The 23606-nt window shown below is 35.5% G+C and overlaps 1 protein-coding gene and 1 long non-coding RNA gene across 5 annotated transcripts in view; one reads left to right on the forward strand and one right to left on the reverse strand.

Annotated features, from left to right (window-relative positions):
• Positions 1-23606, reverse strand: part of LOC139970781 (uncharacterized) — a 133064-nt gene that overhangs the window by 90577 nt on the left and 18881 nt on the right. For all 3 annotated transcript variants that reach the window (XM_071976772.1, XM_071976771.1, XM_071976770.1), the window contains exon 8: positions 14236-14335. In XM_071976772.1, coding sequence (XP_071832873.1) covers positions 14236-14335 — 100 coding nt within the window. The remainder of the gene's footprint in view (positions 1-14235; positions 14336-23606) is intronic.
• The window catches only part of LOC139970787 (uncharacterized), a 41977-nt gene that overhangs the window by 8928 nt on the left and 9443 nt on the right, over positions 1-23606 (forward strand). For both annotated transcript variants that reach the window (XR_011794212.1, XR_011794213.1), the window contains exon 2: positions 1021-1107. This is a non-coding gene — a long non-coding RNA (uncharacterized lncRNA). The remainder of the gene's footprint in view (positions 1-1020; positions 1108-23606) is intronic.

Below are 23606 nucleotides of genomic sequence, written 5' to 3' on the forward strand. Positions count from 1 at the left end.
TCACCATCTCTAATCAGTTGATTGTTTTAACACTTAGGGGTTTGACCATCTTCTGTCTTGAGGTCGTTCATAATATCTGTCTAATTTGAAAGTCGGATGTGGTCTTTTTTAGGATTCCTATGTTATTAAAATACTTCATTTGTATATTATACTTCATTTGTATATTATACTTCAGAGTCATTGATTGGGGATAATACAGAATATATATACCTGCCCTTTGATCATGAGGCTGTTGTTCAAATTTCGTTCCTCCTAATATTTGTTTCATCATTGTTATAATAAGGATCGTACCAGAAATGACTTGGTCTATACGTGGACCCACTCTGCAGGTTGGCCCAGGGGCCATAGGACGCCTTATTTTCAGTTAGGCTTAAATTTAAGGATACATTCTATAACATGAACGGACCAACACATTTCCAACACATATATCCTTCACAGACAAGAACATATCCTATGGATATTTGCTAGCTTACTGTGGATAATTCAGGGCATACTGTAGGAGTTACATATGAATATGCATTAGTACAGACACAGTGATATGATTAATTTAAGATAATGTGTGTGTGTGCGTGTGTGTGTAACTGAAATGGCCTATTTCTGGTGGAATTGGTTCATGCACACTTCTTGCATTCTGCGTGTCATCTTCAGTAGATGACTCAGATCACAAAACAAAACTTGTTAATGGAAATTTAAAGAAGAATTGTTGTTAACTGTTACACTGTCATGTAAATTACAGAAGAAGTACAGTACACCCATCCTAACAATTACTAACAAGTCAATGTGATAGAGATGACCAACTCCCACAAACAGCACAGTGTGTCTCACATATAACGCTGGAGGTCTTATAAGGCTCATGCATGTACAAACATTGTTAAAATTTATTTTTCTTGATATATATAAAGCATTTAACAATTTAATATGTTGATCCCTACTGACCTGTGACCAATAACAGCAGTAATATTGTAGTCATTGGCAAACCACATGACAAATATGACATTAGTCATCATTCATCTTCCTCAGAAGATTGTGTTTATCTAGTGTTCAGACTCTGACCTCTGTTGACCCCTACTGATCCACCAATAACTGTACATGAAGCAGGTAGGACAGGTAGGACAATTTTCAAATTTATGATTCTTAAAAGATTTAGAGCATTGGAAATGTTTACATTCAGACCACTGCTGACATTTGCCTGAGCGCACTAAAAACAAGAACGTAATTTGCTTATAGTAGTTATACTACTGGAAATGCCCTGTTTGCAGTCCAACTCAGCACTGAGACTTGGACCTATCCTTATGATTCATCAGGTCTATACAGTTTATGTGAAATAATAAGTCATAGTTTAGCTATTAAATCACTTCTCTACAGTTCAAGTGAAATAATTCGTAAATTAGCTATTATGATTCATCAGGTCTATACAGTTTATGTGAAATAATAAGTCATAATTTAGCTATTAAATCACGTCTATACAGTTCATGTGAAATAATCAGTCGTAATTTAGCTATTATCATTCATCAGATCTAAACAGTTTATGAGAAATAATAAGTCATAGTTTAGCGAATTAAATCATGTCTATATAGTTTATTTGAAATAATCAGTCGTAATTTAGATATTATGATTCATCAGATCTACAGTATACAGTTTATGTGAAATAATAAGTTATAATTTAGCTATTAAATCCCGTCTTTACAGTTCATGTGAAATAATTCGTAAATTAGCTATTATGATTCATCAGGTCTATACAGTTTATGTGAAATAATAAGTCATAATTTAGCTATTAAATCACGTCCATACAGTTTATGTGAAATATTTAGATATAATTCAACTTTTATGATTCATCAGATAGATCTATATAGTTTCATGTGAAATATTTAATCTATTACTTGACTCGCCTCTACAGACATTCAAATTTGTTGTCTAGTTGTTACAAACCAAAGTAGATTTTAAATTTAAAAAGTCTCTTGCAGAGTCAGTACAAACAAAATTGGACTATTATGTGGTAGAATTACCACTGATAGAAAGGAAAATGGATGGACAGGGGAGTGGAGAAGGAGTGGCTATAAAGTTGCAGAATCTTTAAGGCAGGTACAGTTAATATTTAACTAACACGGAACACATAAATCTTAAATTCCTGTTAAGAAAAAAAAATAACTTATTTACTTACAGGTAAAATCTGTTTGGCATTTTTCTTTTTATTGTTTACTATTGAGAGAATATTATTTAAGCCAACATGAACAACTTTCTCTCCCCCCACCCATTGCTACCCCACCCCTTATAAATTATGCTAACCATAATGGCATAATGACACTGGTAAATGTTGAAAGCCTGGGCAAAACTTGGTCAGGGGAAGTAAAATAATAACTATATATACACACCAACTATTGATGACAGAATTCAACATTACATGTTGAGGTACTACTCTGTTAGAATCATCAACATTTACATATTAAAATGGATTACAACCGTTACAGGCCAATGCCAATTCAAAGCCTAATCAATACTGACTGTAATACAATCTTGACTCCAGCAGAAACTAGGCAATGAGATTTTTGGCAAACTGATAAAACAAAAATTTGGAAATGGTAAACCGCAACGGCTGGCTATATGAAGTAAAATAAACAGAGAGAGTGAAATAATACTCTGGATTGTCCACTCATCAATAGTTAGTCGGTGGGGCCATCCTGTCGGTATCAACTTACTCTGTAACACTAGAAGTCTGCACCATCAATAAATCAAACTTTGCATGTGAAGTAAAATCGCAATAATATGTTAGGTTCAGTCTAATTTCGGGTCAAGAATCGTAACACAAAGCAACACTGCTAAGATACTTTCTTTTTTTTAATTAAAAGTACTTCAAGGGTATAAATCCAAGAGTTTAAAATCAAGATACTGTAAAAAGACTAAATACTGTTCATGAATTGTAGTAAATTTGGCAGTTACAAACCTCCAAATTGTTCTTAAATTTTTTTTTTTATGCTCTGTGAAGTTATTTTGTTGCACTCAACAAATATAAACTGTATATGATATATGTTGATATTTCTACGATGCATGCTTCCAATCATAACAAGTTTATAGCTCAGCCTTGTAAAGATCTGTTGCTATTTTATTGCTTTGTGGAAAAAATTCTTTGTTGAGTATAGTCCAAGGGCAGTGTGGTGGGGAGGGGGGGGTGGATGAAAACAGTTATGATATAAAAAATTTGCTGCACAAAATGTATGAAATTGACATGCCATCTTTTATTTTCAAAATGACTTTTCATGAAGAAATATCTTACTGTCAGTTTCAACAGGGAATTTGCTGTAAAAAATTGACTCAGTTTCTTCCCAAAGTTTGTCAATCGATGAGACAGAATTAAATGAGACTGTTATATCTGCTCTGATGAGGGGTTCAAGATAAACTACTACAATTTTGAGTACCTTGTAAGCTGTAAAGTTTGGCTAAATTGCCAGAAAAATAGTGTCCAGAATACTTAGGAAGTTCTTGTCAGGTCTGCTCGGAGGGTGAAGGTGTATCCTATAAAGGAGCAAACAGTGATCAGTGGATGTCTACCTGCCCTCCTTCGAGAATTTGCCTTCACTTGATATTGAAATATTCTTTAACTGTTCATCGCTTGAGTGTTACTTCAGTAATTGCCACTATCGATGGGACGCTATCCTCATTAGCCGAGACATTTTGATTTCATCGTATTTCAGAGAGAATTTCTACATTTTTATGGATACTCAGATTTCATGCTGGAAATCCTCATTAAATCCTCCCTTGAAGTTTAATGTCGCATTTCAGTTAACTTTGAAAAAGGTACACGTTACTAATGTTTCACAGGGAGGCCATATCTTCCATGTTACCTAACCTTTTTTTTTTCTTTCCCCGAGCAGCTAAATTATTTTATCGAAGACACATAGCCACAGAAGTAACCGAAACCGCCTAATTCTGCGCTGTACAATCTAATAATTCAGAGAACCACAAGCCATGCATAGCTGCAATTATAATGTAATTCTACCCACCGACCTACATCGGGTAGCATGCAATAAGTGCCTCGATGGAATAAATTTACGATATCAAATTTTTTTTTTTTTTTTCGGTTGCAAAATTGTTTCCCGATAAAACCACTGAGGGTCTATCCTCTTTCCATGTATTAAGTTGCCCAAAGGTGTTTTCCTAAAGTCAGACTTTCAATGGCCCGGATCCTCAAAGGACCACAGAAAGTCCTTTTGAATGTTTACATATTTTTGCTCTACAAACATACCTCAAAGATAGTTACCTTTCACATTTACATCAATAATAACATTCAGGGTTTTTGCTTCCTCCCTCCCCCCCCCCAAAAGGCTTTTGAAGACAACTTGACAGCAGAAGTAGGTCATTTGTCACCTTGGCATTTGGTGATCCTTTGATTTTTCTTTACCGACCTCTTCTTTGGTACTTGACGAGATAGCTGCGAGCTTAAATTCTTCGTCATCGAGAGGATTTTTACCTTAATGAACCTAATAACGGTATGCGATACGTATGAAGTCAGCAGCTGAAGTAAAAAAAAAGCCTCTTGCAACCCAATCTACTTGCGTCATGTATCTGGCACTAGAGCAACATTTTACCTTCCCTAGGCTCACATTTTCCCTACAAATGCAACAAACCGCATAAAAGGACAGAATTGAGAACAGTTCAATCCTAGGTAAAGATTATTACTAATGAGCGGGAGGGAAACCTAAGATAGAGCTGGAAACTGTAATCATACTTGGCAAGCGGTGTTGTATATCACGGGTCGTCTTAAAAACAAAAACAGGAAGGAAACTCTCTTTTAGCTCTGAGATAACCACTCGCTGAAAACCATGTCTGCTGATCAAGAACTAAGCAAATGTTTTTCGGATCCAGAACGTCGGCGGGGCGACGCATCCAACGTAAAAATTTGTCATCTGGAGGTGATTATCTTTTTATATCTTCCAAAATTTAACGACATCAAAAGAGAAAACAGAGCTTAAAAATTAATACTCAGAAGAGATGAATTATGGCTATCCTGAGTCTAATAGGCACTCATGATTGGTCTAGATTTTGATCAAGTTTGCCTTCTATTTTCTCCTGTCCGTATATGGCAGCCTGGTGTAATTGCATGATGGAGATGGATATTGCTAAAGGGAAAGGAGATTGCTTGACCAGATAACTCTACAAAGAAATTATTACTTCTTGCATTGACGACACTACAAAGAATTAAAACAAAAGACTGAATACCGTCACATGGACAAAGAAATGAGAGAATGCACCACTAGCTGTCTTCAAAAGTTGTGCAGCAAATTTTTTTTTGCTTTTCGATTCCGTAGGAAACTTACAGAGTTTCTATCCTGAAAGTGAATTATCCAAAAAACAGAAACCGCAACTTTCTTTCAGCTTTGGATTGGTTTCCGTTTGATTTACACGAAAATGAAAAGTCTGTAGTTAAGATCAATGTAGTTTAGTCTTCTGAATGGTAGATTCAGAAGGAGAAGTGAGTGAGGGCGCAGTGCTAAAACGTAGGCAAAAAGGTAGATAGGAAAGTACATATATGTAGAGATGGAGACAGGAAAGAGAGGAGCGAAGTATTAAATAACCTTGTCACAAGACCACAAGCAGGTTTTACATGTATGTAGATAATACTATGTGGGATACTTAGAGTGTATTTTATTGTCCTTGCTTTGGCTAAGAACACAAGTTTCTGGCTTTGAGGTCATAGACAGGGTACAAATCAGAAAAAAATGTAAAACCGAGAAAGCTGTAACGCATCACTAACGCTGCACTGAATGGAACGAAATTTGATCTCCTGTGGTTGTGAAAAGTTGGTCATAATCATTGGAAAAGATTTTTTCAAATGTTCTTGAAACTTGAAACAACATATTTTACAGGGCAAAATTGGCGGTGGAAATGTTTGCTTGGATGGCATGAAATGATAATGAATTGCCCAAAATATCAGGTAACAAGTTGCAAATATATTTTAGGCCTCTACAAGTCCTTATATTCTTCACTCCCAGGAAATAATTCAACAGTCGTCTTGATTACTTAGAAATTCAAAGAGTTTATTTGTTTCACTCTCTAACTTAATCAAAGCGATATACCAGCAGTATTCCACTCCAGTTTATCAACACACAAAGTATCAAATTATACCATGTCTGAGGTTCAGCAAGATTTTCTTCCCATTCAGATAAATATTCCACTCCCTTTCCTTAATTGTTAACTTGTTTTAAGATATAAGATAAGATATAAGAATCTTTATTGGCCATAAAAGGAATTGGAGTTCACTCCATCTCAGTATAACATTCATAAAACAGTCATAAATACATCAAAACATAAGATTTATAATATATACATTTTTCTTTTTTAAGACAATAAAAATCCATGTACTGGCATATATAAAAAAAATATAAAAAAAAGCTTGGAAATGTGAGATTCTGCTCATGTGAGAACTGCAAACAATGGATTGCTCTTTCTTTTTTTTTTTAATAATACTTGTACAATGTTTTATAGCGATTGCTGAGCTATATTCCCGCAAACACGAAAAGGATGCTTTGTACAAACTGAAACCTAAAGTTGGTACTTTCAACCTTCCTCACAAATACTGATTTATTCAATCGATCAATTATGTTATTAATGAATTAACATGTTACTATGATTACTCACTCACTCCTATAATGAATTACTATGATTTATAAATATTCCTCTTCCCAATAGACTGAACTGATATCATATGAAGTATTCTCCCTTGTACCATAAAGGGGGGCAAATAGGGGGGCAAAAATTGATTATAGATCCTAAGATTCAAGCTCTTGAGGTTACATAAATGAAACGTACAATAATATTTTTCTTTTTTTCTGTATCCAACTTTTGGACTATATATTGGGTGTTCAGTTGCACTTTGAAAGGAGACAGGTGTTCCATGCTTAAGGTTTGGAACACAAATAGCGATAAGTGGGATTATATATATAGCGTTCAGTGGCATTTTGAATGGTGGCAGGTTTTCCATTGCTAACACAAAATGCTTTCTTAAGGTTTGGAACACAAATAACTCTAAGTCAGACTTTATATTTTGTGTTCAGTGGCATTTTGAATGGAAGCAGTTGGAACCCAAAAAGTAATGAGGGACTTTATATTTTGTGTTCAGTGGCATTTTGAATGGAGGCAGTTGGAAACCAAAAAGTGATAAGTGGGACTTTATATTTTGTGTTCAGTGGCATTTTGAATGGTGGCAGTTGTTCCATCCAGTGCCAACACAACATTCTTTCTTAAAGTTTGGAAAATCTGTTGTTACAGTAGGGACTACAGTATATACGTTGTACTCAAGTCATATTTTGAATGGTGAAAGATGTTCCATTGCTTACATAACATGTTTTAAGATTTGAAACATGTATTCCAGTAGGGACTTTATACTTTGTACTCAGTCATATTTTGAATGGTGACAGATGTTCCATTGCTAACATAACATGCTTTATGATTTGAAACATGTGTTGTTCCAGTAGGGACTTTACAGTATATATGCTGTATGCAGTCATATTTTGAATGGTGACAGATGTTTCAATGCCAAAACAACATTCTTTGTTAAGGTTTCATTTTTTCAAACACCTGTTGTGACAGTTGGAACTTGCGTTTGATTGTATTTTGAATGGTGATGAATTTTATTATGTTCAATCATTAATATAAAACTTGGAACTTCTGAAATTATGGATTTTATTATGTTCAATCATTAATATAATACTTGGAACTTCTGAGATTATAAGTAAAAACTAAAAGAGCTGATGACATGGTTCACTAAACAAATTTAAAAAGGAGAGCTATTGTCAAAACAAGTTGAGTTTGAGTTTGACTTCTGGTATAAAATAGCATTCATCAGAAACTTGGAAGAAAATGAAAAAAAAAAAAACATTGTTTTGGACATGCGTATTTCTGTGCCTTAACCACACATTCAGATATATTACATAGATCTCCTTCGGAATAGTTTGCCACATAATGAGATCATCTGTATGATCTAATTATATAGTCGCTGTTGCATACACATGCAGGGAATAATTTATCCAAGTATCGCATCACAAAAAGCTATACAAGAAGTACAAGAAGTGCAAAGATGTATAGCAGTTTTCTGCACAGTAACTATTTAACTAGTACTGTATTCAATGAGAGAAAACAAAACCATGGCTACACAAAATTTGAACCTTTAAAATCATCCCTAAAATGTACAATTGATTATGTTTACTGTTTGACCTCCTAAATTTAACTGAGGGTTTGAGATATTTACTGTACATCATGCAGCACCAGATCTTACTCTACAGTCAGTATATTGACAAAGAGGACATATTATAAACACAAATCCTGGGATTTCAACAATTTCTGTCACTTCTTTTGCACTAAGAATTTAGTTTTCTTGCCAAGTATTCTAGGCAAGAATGTGATCAAGGATAATAAATAAACAACTAAAACAAAGGTTCAAAAGTTTGTGATCAAAATTAATATGAAAAGTCCAAGGCTTTTCCTGACATAATGTATTAGCTATTTAATAGATGGCAGCAGACAGAAATTTATCTGGTCTTGGTGAGTGAGGACAAGTTTGCACTAAGCATTGTAGTGCTATCAGTGTGTGGGGGCATATAAGTCAAAAACTGTCCAATTAAAAATTCCTGAGATTCAAATGTTATTTATATTGAAAAGATCTGTGTATGTCCCCCAGCAAATCAATGATTAATAATTGTTTACCTCAGTCCTGTTTTGAGCATTTCTTTGGAGATCAATGGTCACTTGAGGTTATAGTCTGAAAAGCTTGTAAAAGGATGTAACTCCAAAGAGAAAAGCTTGGATTACCTGCATACTAAGTGTATTATGGAACTATATAAGTTGAGTTGAAAAATAATTTTCTCTTTTTCATTATTATTATTAGTACCTTTAAGCCACATCTGGGAAAGAAATTGGACTGTTTGGTATACATTTACTCTTTATATATATCCTATATAGAATAATTGTTCATCAAAACATGACAAATGTGTAGTATTATGAATAGATGTACAGTAATTGGAACAAAATCCTGGGCAGCTGTATGGTAAAGCCTGTATATCAAATGTCATGAAGCTTTGCATCTGCAGTATAGTTTCGGATCACCTTTCAACTCAAGATATTTCAAATGCTCTGTATTATGAATTTGCACTTGATGGCATACATAGGTGTGCTGTACGTTGAGGTTTATAAGGAAATTAAAATCAGCAGTTCATTAAGTAGCCACTTTTTGGCAAAGGAACCTTCAGGGAGTAAAAAATCACTATTCTTTAAAAAACAGCAAAAAGGAATGATGGTCTCAGAAAACAAAGTAGCCTCAAGTTACTCATGCTCCATAGCACAAACTGATTTAATGAACACAACTTAGATGCATTCAGCTTTTATGAATTCAGCTTTAAGGCATTCAGTTAATTGATCAACTTTGAACAAGGTTGGATACTAAACATTCACATAAAAAATGCATGCAGCAGGCTCAATGTACATTAGCATGACTAGCAAAGTTTCAATTCAAACATGGGAGAGAAAAAAAAACCATCTGCTGACCTCAATGATCTTTCAACCCACCAAAAACAATAACAACATTTTAGTCACAGGGAAGCCATATCAAGTATATGAGATCTGCCCATACTCCACTTCTAATGATATCCATATCAAGTTCAGCCAGATTGCCTGATTTCTGTTGACCTCTTTTGACCTTTGACCTCAACCAAAGTTGAAGAAGATTCTTGAGATTTATGATTTTTCTTATTTTTCCCTATGCTGACCTCCAATGGTCTTTGACCCCCTCCCCCAACCCCCCTCCCCCTATCCCACCAAACACAATTGCAACCTTGTACTCATTATAGGCAAGCCACAGGTCAATATAACATCTGTCAAAAAAACAATATCCAGGGCATCACACATGCACACACATACACACGCGCACATGTGGAATTGACAGCACAGATTACTTGCATGTGTTTGGCAAACTAATCACATGAGTAACGACACATACTTGTCTTAAAAACTAAAATTTTGCAACTTTAGGTATTGCCCTCAAGTAATGGTATACAATGAACTTCTTTTTCATTTTTACATGCTTAGGCATATATATATATTAATATTCACGAGTTATATTCTCTGTATAAAAAAATAGTATTTTAAAATTGATTTCTCTGTCAGATTGAATCCTTTTCCTGTTCCTCTTTTGAAGCAATCTGAAACTCTGAACTTTGGAAACTAGAAACTTGGCTCGAAATATCATTTCCTTTTCTTCCCTCTGACAAACAAAAAAGAGAGAAACCAGAGCCCAACGGGTACTATGGTTCCTTGCCGTTTGGAATAATTGGACAAAAGTAGCTTTCTCTAGCAATCCAACACCTGGTTCAATTCTGTCAATCTCATGGATGGATAAATATTTGTTTCATCGTCTCAGATTTGTATGCTAGATTTGTTTTAAAGATATGAGAGAAATGTATATAACAGGTACAAAAAAATTTCAACCAAATTTATTCAGATTAATTATTGCAACTGCAGAGGTCTAGTCATTTGCAGTTTTCCATACTACCGTCAAAATTGACGGTAAAATAACGGTATAATTACATTTGTGTGAACTTGGGCCTCATAAATTTGGACCCAAAGAATGTGTCTGGAAATGCCTTTAAGGTGGAAATAAAATTTGGGCGCATTCGCCCCCAAACTGGACCGGACCAAATATTTGGCCCAATGGGCCTAAAGTACTTATGCCCACATATATATACCAACTATTAACCAACAATTGTCTTCTAAGTTTGGATACAATCTGATTTAAGGTTGTGGAGTTATTGCAATTTTAAAATTTTAGCTTCTCCCAAATAATTGGGCCCAATAAATTTGTGCCTACATGGTCCCAAAAATATTTGGCCCTAACAAACTGGCTCAAAAAGATATTTGCCCCCCAAAACTTGAACCCAAAAAAACATAGCCCAAATGGTCCCAAAAATACATGGCCCCACTCATTTGGGCCAAAAGAATGTGTCCCAAAGCCCAAATATGGGCCCTAAATTTGTTCGGGCCCAAATGGTCCCAACAGTTTAAGCCTGCATGTACCAGCTATTGACCAACAACTGTATACCAAGTTTGACTACAATACGACTTGGTTGTAAATTTATTGCAATGTAAAGAGTTTACGTTTGACCCCATAACCTCATTAATATTCATAAGGTTAGCACCAAGAACAACATGGTGCACCTTCTCACTATAATTCATCTACACAGTAAGTATGACAAATATCCATCACTCAGTTGTTGAGTTATTGCGGAAACAAGCAAGTGTCACAGACACCCACACACATGCCACCCTGATTGCATTGGTTACTTTGCTTCCAGCAAGAAACTGATAATATTTTGAAGTTTATTTTTCTGTTTGATTGAATCCTTGTCCTGTTCCTCTTTTGCAGTAAACTAAAACTCTGAACTTTAGAAACCAGAAACATGGCTTGAAATATCATTTCCTTTTTGTCCCTGACAAAAAGAAAGCAGAAAAGGAAAACAAAACAAGAAGAAAATAACAAAGAAAAGCTGTCATTACAAACTAATTGCAGAAAAAGAAAGTTGATTTTGAAAACAAGTCATTTCAGATGTAGGAAGACAAAAGGCAAACTGCAGAGTGACTGAGTCACTTATCACTGATTGCATGACAAATAGTTGTTATTCAAATAGGTTTGTTTCCTTCCCTGCGTGGTGGTGCCAAGTACTACGTTCTGAATCGATACAACGAGAGATGAAAGCCGAGAGTGTACTTGGCACTTAATTATGTTTAAGAATGATATTTAATAGCCATTATGTCCACAAACGGGAGATAAGATTTCCAGAAATGATAAATAGATCTGCCTGTTACGGACTATCACAAAACAATTCCTGAAACGTGGGAAAGGATCGAATTATACCAGCAACATCTAATAGTGTCGTCTTTATTTTCACGTTTAATCTTAAATTCTATCGGGGTGAAAGTCAGGTTTTATGAAGTGTTACTTTCAACAAACCAAATCATTTTGATAACTTACAGATCAGGAAATACCTGGATGCGATATGGATACGAACCGTCCTAAAATATTAAAAGCTTTCAGATAAACTTTCAGATAAATCAACCATGGTCATACTTGGTTGTACAGGATAATTTTTGATATGGTAAGAGTACCATATTAAATTATGTACAGAATTAACACTTTGAATAATTTCCTAATTTATGTCAAACTAATTCAATGAAATGATGTCGTCAAGGGTCCGGTCATTGTGGTGGATTCCTTCGCAGTTCTTCCAAGAAAGTTGCCTAAACTGATTTTTACAAAAGTTTGTTTACTTACTATTTGATGTCGTTATTTCGCCCAAGCAATATATATATGCGGTTCATAAACTTCACCAAGCAAGTCGTAATTCAAACGATAAAAAAAGTTCCTGATTTGTTTTAATTAAAATTTGTCTGAATTATACCAAAATGTCAGAATTGGAGCGTCATTAATACCTTGGGGAACAAAGTATACAAGGGTGTCTTAGGTTGATCAACAGTAATCTTAGTTAGATTATAAATACTTTGAGTATAAATACTTAGAGTATAAATACTTATATGGTTAAATGGCAAATCTCATCAAACATTGACATCCAAACACAAAATGCTGCCTTGCAGTGGTAACCAAAATTTATCTGTTACAAAAATTGATCCACGAAGAAATAAGAAGGAATAAAGAAAGGAGATGCCCAAGATAATGAGCAAAAATGTCATTTGCATAAATGGAATCCAATTCAGCTGTGTCTTTAGTTTTAAACTGTGTTAACAGCATCTTGTGACCATTTATAACTTGCCTCCTGAGGTGTGTGTGCATTTTACAAATTATTTGCAGTAGAGAAGCCTGCCTGTCCAAAGAGAAGGGGAGGCAGTGGGGGGGTTGCAGAAACCATACCTGTATTACATATTTGTTTGTTGTTCTTTCACACAAACTCTGACAACTTTGAGTTACAATTTTCATTAGTTCAAGAAGAGTTTTGGCGGGTGATCGCCAACACATGTTCCTCCAGAACAAATCGTGAGTACACCGTAACTGTCATGGTTCTACCTGGCAGTACCAGATGATACCCTTATATTTAAATACTGCACCAGTTCATATGGTTACATCTCTATGTTCCGACGTCTCTATGTTCCGACGTCTCTATGTTCCGACATCTCTATGTTCCGACGTCTCTATGTTCCGACAATTTTTTGGGACTCTAAATTTTTTTACCCAATTTTTTTCGGACTCAATTTTTTTTGGACCAACATTTTTGACCAACATGTTTTCGGACCAACTTTTTTCGGACCAAAATTATTTTAGACCAAAATATTTTTATGACCAAATTTTTTTTGGACCAAAATTTTTGACACCAATATGTTTTCGGACCAACTTTTTCGGACCCAAATTTTTTTTTGACCAAACTGATTTTGGTCCCAAAAAATTTGAGTACAAACAATTAAATTTCGGGTCACAAGCAATTTTCGGTCACAAGCACTATTTGGGTCATAGCAAACTTTGGGCCCTTTTTTTTCGTGAAAAAAATTTGGTGCGTCCAAAAAATTGTGTCCCCCAAAAAAGGTAGGTCAGAAAAATGTTGGTTCAAAAATATAGAGTCCCCCCGCAAAAAAAAATTGGGTCCCAAAAAAGTTGGGGCCCAAAAAATTAAGTCCCCCAAAATAATTTGGTCCGAAAAATGGCGACCAAAAAGATGGAGTCTCCAAAAAAAATCGGATCCGAAAAAATTTTGGTCAAAAAAATTAGAGTCCAAACAAATTGTCGGAACATAGAGACGTCGGAACATAGAGACGTTGGAACATAGGGATGTCACCGTTCATATATATAATTGAAATTGTAGTGAGTTGGAAAATCCAGAACAGTGAAAAAACTTCCAGCCGCCACCGGGATATGAACTCGGGCCTCCCACTTTATATGCGGACACCCTAACCATTAGGTTATGGAGGCTGATTGAAACCGATACGGAAGGTCGTAATTCCTCTGTAGGCGTTTGTCACCTGTTTTGGTGACATATTTTGCCTTCTGTATATATATATATCTACCTGTATATATAGTCCTATAAAATCTTTGTAGAAATACATGTTGTACAAACCTAGAGGTATTTCTACACTAATGTTGCACATCAGCAAAGAAGATGATCGTTGGGAAATTACAGAATGTTAAAAGTGGGTGGGGGAGGGGGTGGGGGGCATAATAGAAGACAAAAGCAGAATACAAAAACTCACTGTGCTGGAAGATGCCTGTGTTCTTGTGAGGGCAGGGAGTGGCTTCTTTGGGGTGTGGTCGTTTCCTGATGTGACAAAATTTCTTGCAACAGACCTCCATCTGTGAAAGCAAAAATAAAATATTTGTGTTTAGGATTTTTTTGGGGGGGAGGAGGGTGGGGTGTGTTTAGAAATGCATAGGGTACTTAGGATGATTCAGACAAAAGTATTTATCCCAGAAGACCTAGAACTTTAGAATATTACTTAATGATACATATCCTATCGGATCACTTATAAAATGGGAAAGAAGGAATAGGTGGAGAATAAGTGGACAAAAGATAAAGCTTAATAAAATACGAAAGGTGGTGCAACCATTTTAAATGAGGAAGGTAAAACAATAGATTCATGAGAACTAGAAAGATGACTATGGGGAGTTTGGCATATTGTCAAACAGGATTTGGTTGCCAAAGATTTAATTACAATGCAATTTATCAGCTTTAATATTATCAAAACAACATTGTCCAAGGTAACATTCTTGAGATATAAAGCTTTTGAGAATTTCACATTTTGACCTCTGTTGACCTTTGACCTCCATTAAAACAATAACTCATTATGTAAAAGCTCTATGACAAGCATGATTTTTGTAAACATGATACATGATATCTATTGAATTCAAATGACTTTTGACCTTCATATGAAATGTATACTAGTTGCACATCATTGGGCCATTTTATGATTAAAGTACAAAAGCAATTATGTGCAAAAATCCTCCAAGTTACAATTCTTGAGATAGTGAACTTTTGAGATTTTCACTCTTTGACCACTGCCAACCTCAAATGACCTTTAACCCGTCACAAAAAGCAACAGGGGGTTGGCACTCACCACAGACGGGCCACATGCCAAGTGCCATGCAAGTATGACATTTACCAACACCCTGTTCTTGAGATATTGTGTTTAAAAGGCTTGAGGGTTTTAGCCTCTGCTGACCTCTTATGACCTTTGATCTCCACAGCATACGGTAAACTTATAGCACATCAACCCATAGTGAATGTTCAACCATCCTCATAGTTATAATTCTTGAGTTATAGAGCTTATAAAATCTTCACCTTCGACCTTGGCTGACCTCAATTGGGGTTTGACCCCAACCAAACAAAAGTGACTTTTACTCATTATGGACAAGCCATATGCCAAGTATAAGATTTGCCTACATCCTTTGCTTGAGATAACCTGCATCCCACACAAAGATATACGTGTCTACATAGATACACATACACTCATTCACCTCTTTTGTGTTTTGTCTGGATTTATTATCTACATATTTCAATCAAAACGGTTTCCTAGGACCCTTATGTAATTTAAGTAGGAATACTACCACATGATCCAGTAATGAGGATTACACGTAGGCCATTTGTACATATATATGATGAGATGCACATGAGTTATACATGCTGTACAGATGTGCAAATGTACTTGAGGGCGCACAGTGAAGGTTATCAATTCATTCTAGACACAGTAAAACGAGAGTGCTGGGGTTGTGAGGAGACAGGTAAGCGAGGAACAAAGTAAACACATCAACATACTGCATGGGCAACCTGCCAGCCCTAGGACAAACAGGCGCTAAAGGATATTTTATGTGGATATTTTGAATTTAAAGGGACACCAACACCCCATGATATGTACTTTAACAATATACTTTAACATGATCTAAGACCATATATAGTCCACATTGACATCATGCGTTCAATTTGGAAAACAAGTGATTTTTAAAACATTGGCAAGAAATATTCTAACTGGTATATATTTGGAAGGATGAGGAAGTAATACATGGTGACCGAAATGTGGGCAACTTAAATGTTGCATTTTGCCATAATTTCATCATTCTTAATGTATTCTTTGGTGGACCAAATTAACATACAAACTGACAGTGTCCTGTATCACCTTTCTTTTCACCTTTAACATTTGAATACTCTAGGCTATCACCAAATCAAGAAACATAACAACGCAACATGCAGCTGTTCAAGGACTATTTACATGTACTGTATCGCACTTAAAATATATCACAAAGAAACTCGGATTTTTTATACAGACTGTAAATTAAGAAGTAAATTAGTTCCTTCCTTTCCAGGGAGACATCGAGTGGGGGTAATTCTGAAGGCAGGATAAATCTTGGTTACGTTGAAGTCTCGCGGCTTAATTGATGTTTTGTTGAAGGGTGTGAGGTTTACTCATGAGGCATGTCTATATTAAAAGATTGTTAACAGAAATGAGGTGATGAGAGATACCTGAATATAAAACCGAGGGCAGATGAAATAATATAAGGAGGAGTGATAAAGTGAGGAGAAACATTTTATTAATCTTATGCAATAATTTTTGTAACAGCTTAGTTCATTCTTGAAAAGAAGAAGACTATGGTAAAAAAGAAACAAATTAATATTTTACTCCTGAATTTGTTGTTACCTATCAACATATACTGTAGGCAGAAAGTTCAAATTAATTTTTAACTATGCCTTAAATTAAAATTGCAACATCATTCAGATTGTTCCACGGATGTACAAAAAAAAAAAACATTTTGATACCTTTCCAGATAAACCATCAGATTTCCATCTGTAGAATGACACATAACAGGGACTGAGAAAAGGACACTGGAAATAAAAACTAAGTACTTTGATTTGTTGCCTTTATATTAACAACACTACTATTACTTTTATCAAAAGAATTAAACCAATTTACTTAAAAAGTTTTAGACTTTTATCTAAATTTCTAGACTGCATTTCTATATTCAACAGTCAAATTTTTGGCTTTTAAAATTTAGTTGTAGCCCATCCCTTTCTGAGACACAATGATAGCCCTTTATATTACTGTTTCATAAACAGCTGCAACTTCAATGGACGAAGCCCATGTTATAAAAAACGTGTATCCTTTGCCATTATTTCAGCTTTTCAGCATTCAACTTTTTATGAAACGTTCCACTTTTCCACTTTTTTTTCCACTTTTTAACAAGTCTGGTGCTGTGACCGTTACATGGTATGTTTGCATTCTCGTATAACTGTCCTGGTAGGTAGAACAGTGTTAAGATGCTGAGAGGAAGATGATAGTAACATAGAACAAGTACCATCACTTTAGGGCAGGGTTGTCCAACCTACGGCCCGCGGGCCACAGTCCGGCCTCGAGCGTAGGGTTCATGCGGCCCCCTCCTTCATCATAATCATTCCATGTGGCCCTCCTCTGCAAAAGGTTGGACAACCCTGCTTTAGGGTAATATTTACAATACTTTTCTTAGAATTCAATTATTTTGTTCACTCCAGGCAAAATTGAAAGTGTTTATAGTCCGTATTAATGACTGAATGTAGATAAGTAAGAACAAAGTGAAAAAAAAACCTTTGAATTTCTACTTCAGAGTTCAAGTCTGGAATTCACTTGATGAAAATATTAAAAATTGTAACTCTATCTAGGTCTTTTTTCATTTTTTTATAAAAAGTACAAATAAACGTTATCACGTTTATTGGATGGGATCAAATTAGGATTCATTCACTAACTAACTGTAAAACTAGCGAAGTGTATTTTAGTTAAAGACCTATTTTTATGTCTTTTTCATTATTTCCCCATTTATCTTGGTTTAGTTGCTTGCCAGTGTGCATTTTCTTCATCTGTCTTATCCTGAGAGTATTGAGAGAAACATACGGGAAACAGTTCAATAAGTATTGCACTTTTGTTTTATCCTTTTCCATGCAATAATAATAATAATGATCATAATAATCAGCAGTTATTTTTAGGAAGCTTAAGCGACCACAGATGTGGGAGAAACCAGCAAGGACTTATGGATTACAACTTATACGTCGGGTGACTTCCAATTCAACATTTTAAACTCAAATTTGGAATCACTTCAATTTAGAAAGTCATTTCAGAATAATCAGGTATAATCAGATAACAATAGCATGTAAACAGGTCTATATTACATGTACACACTGGTCATTGTCTATGATAATTCTGTAAAAGTTGTTACTTTGCTGGAAATATATCACTGCATGAATGAAGTTTATCCTATTTCTGAAACTCACAATCTGATAACACCATCAAAGATTAGGTACCTTGTAGCTTTAACTGTTATGGTACTTTTGTCTACGGCCAGAAGAAAAAAGAAAAAACAAATGCGACAAGATTTCGATGACATAATTCCTTAGTTCTCAAGTTCTTCTCACTCACTCAAAAATAAGAAAATGAGCATGTGATTTTTGAACATCTTATGACTTGTTGATAATTAGAACATTCTTCCCAAATTATACCAGACTTCTGTGGTAGGCCTAGTTACATTTGAGGTGTAGATGTGTGTATTATTATTATTATTTTAGGTTTACATTTTTGTACAGGGCCAAGGCCCTTTCACACCACTTTTACAACTTAACCCTGGTCATTTGTAACTTGTCACACCTACACACCAAAGTGTGCACAATTCAAACAATCTCTCCTGGGGCACCACAGTGCACCACAACCACGTGTCCCCCGGGGGACTTCCCATAGGGTGCAGCCACAAACCGGCGCACGCAACTATATTTACAAGTTACCTCGCAAGTCCCCATTTATACACCTGGGTGAAGAGAGGCAATGGAGATAAAGCGCCTTGCCCAAGAACACAACGCAATGATCTGGCCAGGGCTCGAACCTGTAATCCTTAGATCACAAGTCCACTGCCTTAACCACTTGACCACAACGCCCCCGTTGTACAACTCTATAAGGTCAGATTTTAACTCATATATTTTTTTGAAAAAAAATCAGATAGATATCAGATAGAATCATACATCAGATAGATAAACTTCCCTTGAGATATTAAAATTCATAGTGTATATATTGATTTGCAAGACCTTTAAAAGACCACAAGTTACAACTTTAGACTCTGAACTTTTACCTAGTTTAACATCTTTGAAAATTTGTACCCAATTCAAGGAACATTTGCTCAAAGTATATTTGGATTAGGTGAATTGTGTGGTCATTTTCAAGAAACCATTGTTTCTCTTATATAAATTACTTCCTTGACAGACCTGTTTCCTCTGTCCCTATTAATGCAATCTAATCCCACATGTGCATGTTAAGAATGGCGAGGGTAATGAAACTGTAGTCTTTTGAGGAAGTCAATTTGAACTTAACTGACCTAAAAAGAAAAAGAAAAGGGCAACAGTAAAAACCTGGATTATCCATTACTCTATTATCTGGATTCCTGGATTAGCCACATCCCATCGTTCAAATATTTATACTTACGTATCATACTTAAGCATAATAATTATATCGGAGATGTACCAATTTGTACAGTTTCAGCAATACACCAACACGCACTCAGAGAAGAGCAATGTCCAAGTGCGTTAAGATAACTGCTACAATATACCATGAATAATCCTTTCACAAACATTTTTCTCAACCTGGGATCCGATCGCATGCGTTGGTAGATGTATTGGACCTTTCCGTCTATAACTAAATAGATAGGCTACATGCTAAATTACTTTACAATGTCTCTATGCCTAGCACCATTACATTATGTATCTCGTAGTGCATAGTTAGGCTACTGTACGTGCTGAATTACTTTACATATCGCTATGCCTAGCACCATCAAATCATGTACCTCGTACTGCACAGTAAGGCTACGTGCTGAATTACTTTACATATCGCTATGCCTAGCACCATCAAATCATGTACCTCGTAGTGCATAGTTAGGCTACTGTACGTGCTGAATTACTTTACATATCGCTATGCCTAGCACCATCAAATCATGTACCTCGTAGTGCATAGTTAGGCTACCGTACGTGCTGAATTACTTTACATATCGCTATGCCTAGCACCATCAAATCATGTACCTCGTACTGCACAGTAAGGCTACGTGCTGAATTACTTTACATATCGCTACGCCTAGCACCATCAAATCATGTACCTCGTAGTGCATAGTTAGGCTACTGTACGTGCTGAATTACTTTACATATCGCTATGCCTAGCACCATCAAATCATGTACCTCGTACTGCACAGTAAGGCTACGTGCTGAACTCCTTTACAATATGTCACGATGCGTAGCACTATTACAGTATGTATCTCGTACTGCATAGTTAGGCTACATGCTGAATAACTTTACAATGTCGCTATGCGTAGCGCCATTACATCATGTATCTCGTACTGCCACTGATTACTGCATGACCTTGTGCACTTATCAAAGGTCATTGCTAAATACAGTATTAGTTCTAAGTTTAACATCATCCACCAATGTCATTTAATATGTTCATCGGTATGCGAATGCATTGTACACTACAGAAGCTATTGAATTACAACCAGCAATTATAGCGTCTGCGGTTCATAGGCTATCATATATCAGCAATGAACTTTCTCTTATAAGAAAGATTTTCTTTCAAAACCTTAAAGGCAGGATAGTACAGTAATATCCGATTGAGTAAAGATCATTCATTAAAACCAATTTTGATGGAAAATGGGGAAGGTTTTAACTTATATGTTGTTGTTTAATTTTATATGCTATCCCCAGGAAAGAGAGAAATATTCTCAAAGTTGGAATGTTTTCGGAACTTTGGGAGCATCCCTAGATATCGCATAAAATCACTGTGATGAACGTGGAGAAATGGGATAGCACCCTCCTTCCCACAACCATGCTGAGGAAAGTTAAATTATGTATAATGCCCAGAGAAACATATTGCACAGTCATTGCAGGTTTTTAACGATAGTCCGATCGTCCGAGACGACCAGGTTTCCGTTCGGAAAACCAAAATCAGCTGCGTGGTTTGTCTGATGGAGTAGGCCTTGGTTCACATCGAATTCAGATTGTAAACGAATAACCTCTGAAAATAGGTAAAGTGATAAATTGGTATCATCCCCAAGGCTGGTAATCTATTCACCAAACCCTACACATCTCTCCCAGAATACGATAGATTGGTCATGGTTATGTTTATCAGACGAAAAAACCAAAATGTTAAGGCCTGGTGGTCAGAGGAACAAACTGAGAAAAAAAAATCCTTAACAAGTTTGCCCTGAGAGTTACTGTGTCTATTACAGTAAGTACAGGTATGAAGACTACTGACTAACAATGCTAGATACAACACTTAAAGATGGGGCAAAAGAATTATGACAGTCCAAACATTGGAAACGAGGAATGTTGAGAGAAAGAGGTTGGTCGGGCAGGGGGGAGTTACTGTTACTATTAGATACTTTGTCTAGTTGCATGGTAGTTGAAATACAGTTCATTCATACTTAGTAAAGATTCCTAAATCCTACTGGTCCATTCAGGTCAGCTGACCGTGGTTAATCCTGTGAGTAACGCACGGTAAAATTACGGGGCATCACTTTAATAAATCTTTGGTTATATGTAACCAAAAATGTTTTGTTTTATGATTTTCCCCCCCACACAAATGGTAGTGTATGAATGAACGGGGTTAATCAACGGTCTAGCGTGCGTTACTCACATGATTAATGCACTCCGGGTGTTAATGCTATCGCTGGATGCACTCGGGCTCCGCCCTCGTGCATCGCTTGCATTATCCCCCGATTGTGCATTAATCCTGTGAGTAACGCACGCTAGACCGTTGATTAACCCCTTATTTATACACATGGAACGTTATTAATGCAGTTTTAGTTCCTCTAGGTTGTGAAAAATAATTGATCCATGAACAACAAAATGTAGGAATTTTGAGAGCTTTAGCAAAGTAGTAGAGCCATGGCATACAGTATGCATTAAAGAGATGGTAGAATGAGTAGATGGATGGTAGAATGAGAAGGAAGGGCATTGACCGGATGAGCCAGTCATAGAGGGCGGGCAGTGTTTAAAAGGTTACCGGTTCATTCTAGACACGGTAGAAGGAGACCTGTGCTAAGATTGTGGGAGACAGGTAAGCAAGGAAGGAAGTAAATATGGATATATACAACCCCTACATCCACAATTCTCTGTTTCCAAGTCTACTTTTGGCAAAAAAAAGACAGACAAACAAAAACTTAAATCATCATGTAGAAACTGAAAACAGAAACTTACACCAGGATGCTTTGACTTTATTGAAATTTCCTCATTTAACTCTATATATACTTAACTTTAAACGGATAACCTCATTCCAAAATATGGGCGATAAATATAAAACCATGTTGCTGGGCCTATTAATAATCTATGTAATTTTTTCCTTTATTGCAACCGGATAGGAGTAGATATGAGTCAAATCAATGCATGCAAAGGTCAAAGTCATTACAATTTTAACTTGAACCAATTTTTGTTAAGAAATTTTGGAGAAAGTAAACGTTCCTCATAGAGCATATATATATATCGTTTTATGTAAAACAATGTTTATCAGGGCGTAGTGATGGGCAACAACCAATTCTTTGTTTTAATTATTTTTTCTCTTTTCTTTTTTATATTTTAAATGGAAATAGTGAGCAACTGAATAAACAATTATAGATGCTGGGATTCTTTTCAAAGGACAGCGAGGGGGGAGGGCGTTTTTTTCTTGAACTTGGAGACAAAAAGTCTAAAGAATATGTAATATTAGAGTAATATTACGATATTTTTTATTTCTCAATAGGTAGTTTTAATGGTAACAATAAAATAGTGGTGGAATTTCATGGGAGTAACTTTATATAGGTCTATTAAGTCATTGGCCTCTAGAATAAGAAGAAACAAAACTTGTGGAAGTAACTAAACAATACTTTTCAATTTGGTATATTGAAAATCATTATCAAAATTGATTTTAATATTCCTCAGTTTCTGCGTATGGTATGCTATACATTCAATTATATTTAATTAAAAAGGGACTGACGTGGTCTCTACCACTGATTCTTAGAATAGCGTATGCCATGGGGAGCATTTGCACTTAGATCTTTTTTTTTTAATTTTATGTAAACACTTCAAAGATCTTGTTAAAAGTCTACGGACACCCATGAAAAACACTGTCCTTATCACTCTAATAGGAATTAGCAATCATGAAAATAGCTGCGGCTCCCATCCAAATCCATCACAGATTGACCAGTTTACAAGTTTTATTTATGAATAAACATTAGCTAATTATGCACATTGACAATGTACAGGGAGTGACTGCCAAATTTTCTTAAATGTTTTCCCTTTGTTTCACTACCTTCATCTCAAGGACACCGAACACAGGTTTTTGGTCAAGGGAGATTTTATGAAATATTTTATTGTATTCTTTGAAAAGAGGAGCATCCCATTATTTAAATGATATATGTTGGCTATTAATTAGGGAAGTAACTGATTAAGGACTAAACTAAGAAATTTTGATGAGCGAAACACTCCACATCATAGTTTGCACACATTTAATGAGTTTTCCCAGGTTTATCAAAATTTCAAATGTGTTTATCTGGAAACGAAAAGAGCTTTTCAAAAATATTTCAAACAGATTTTGAATGAGATAAT

The sequence above is a fragment of the Apostichopus japonicus genome, chromosome 8, assembly GCF_037975245.1.
Source record: "Apostichopus japonicus isolate 1M-3 chromosome 8, ASM3797524v1, whole genome shotgun sequence".
NCBI classification, from domain to species: Eukaryota; Metazoa; Echinodermata; class Holothuroidea; order Aspidochirotida; family Stichopodidae; genus Apostichopus; species Apostichopus japonicus.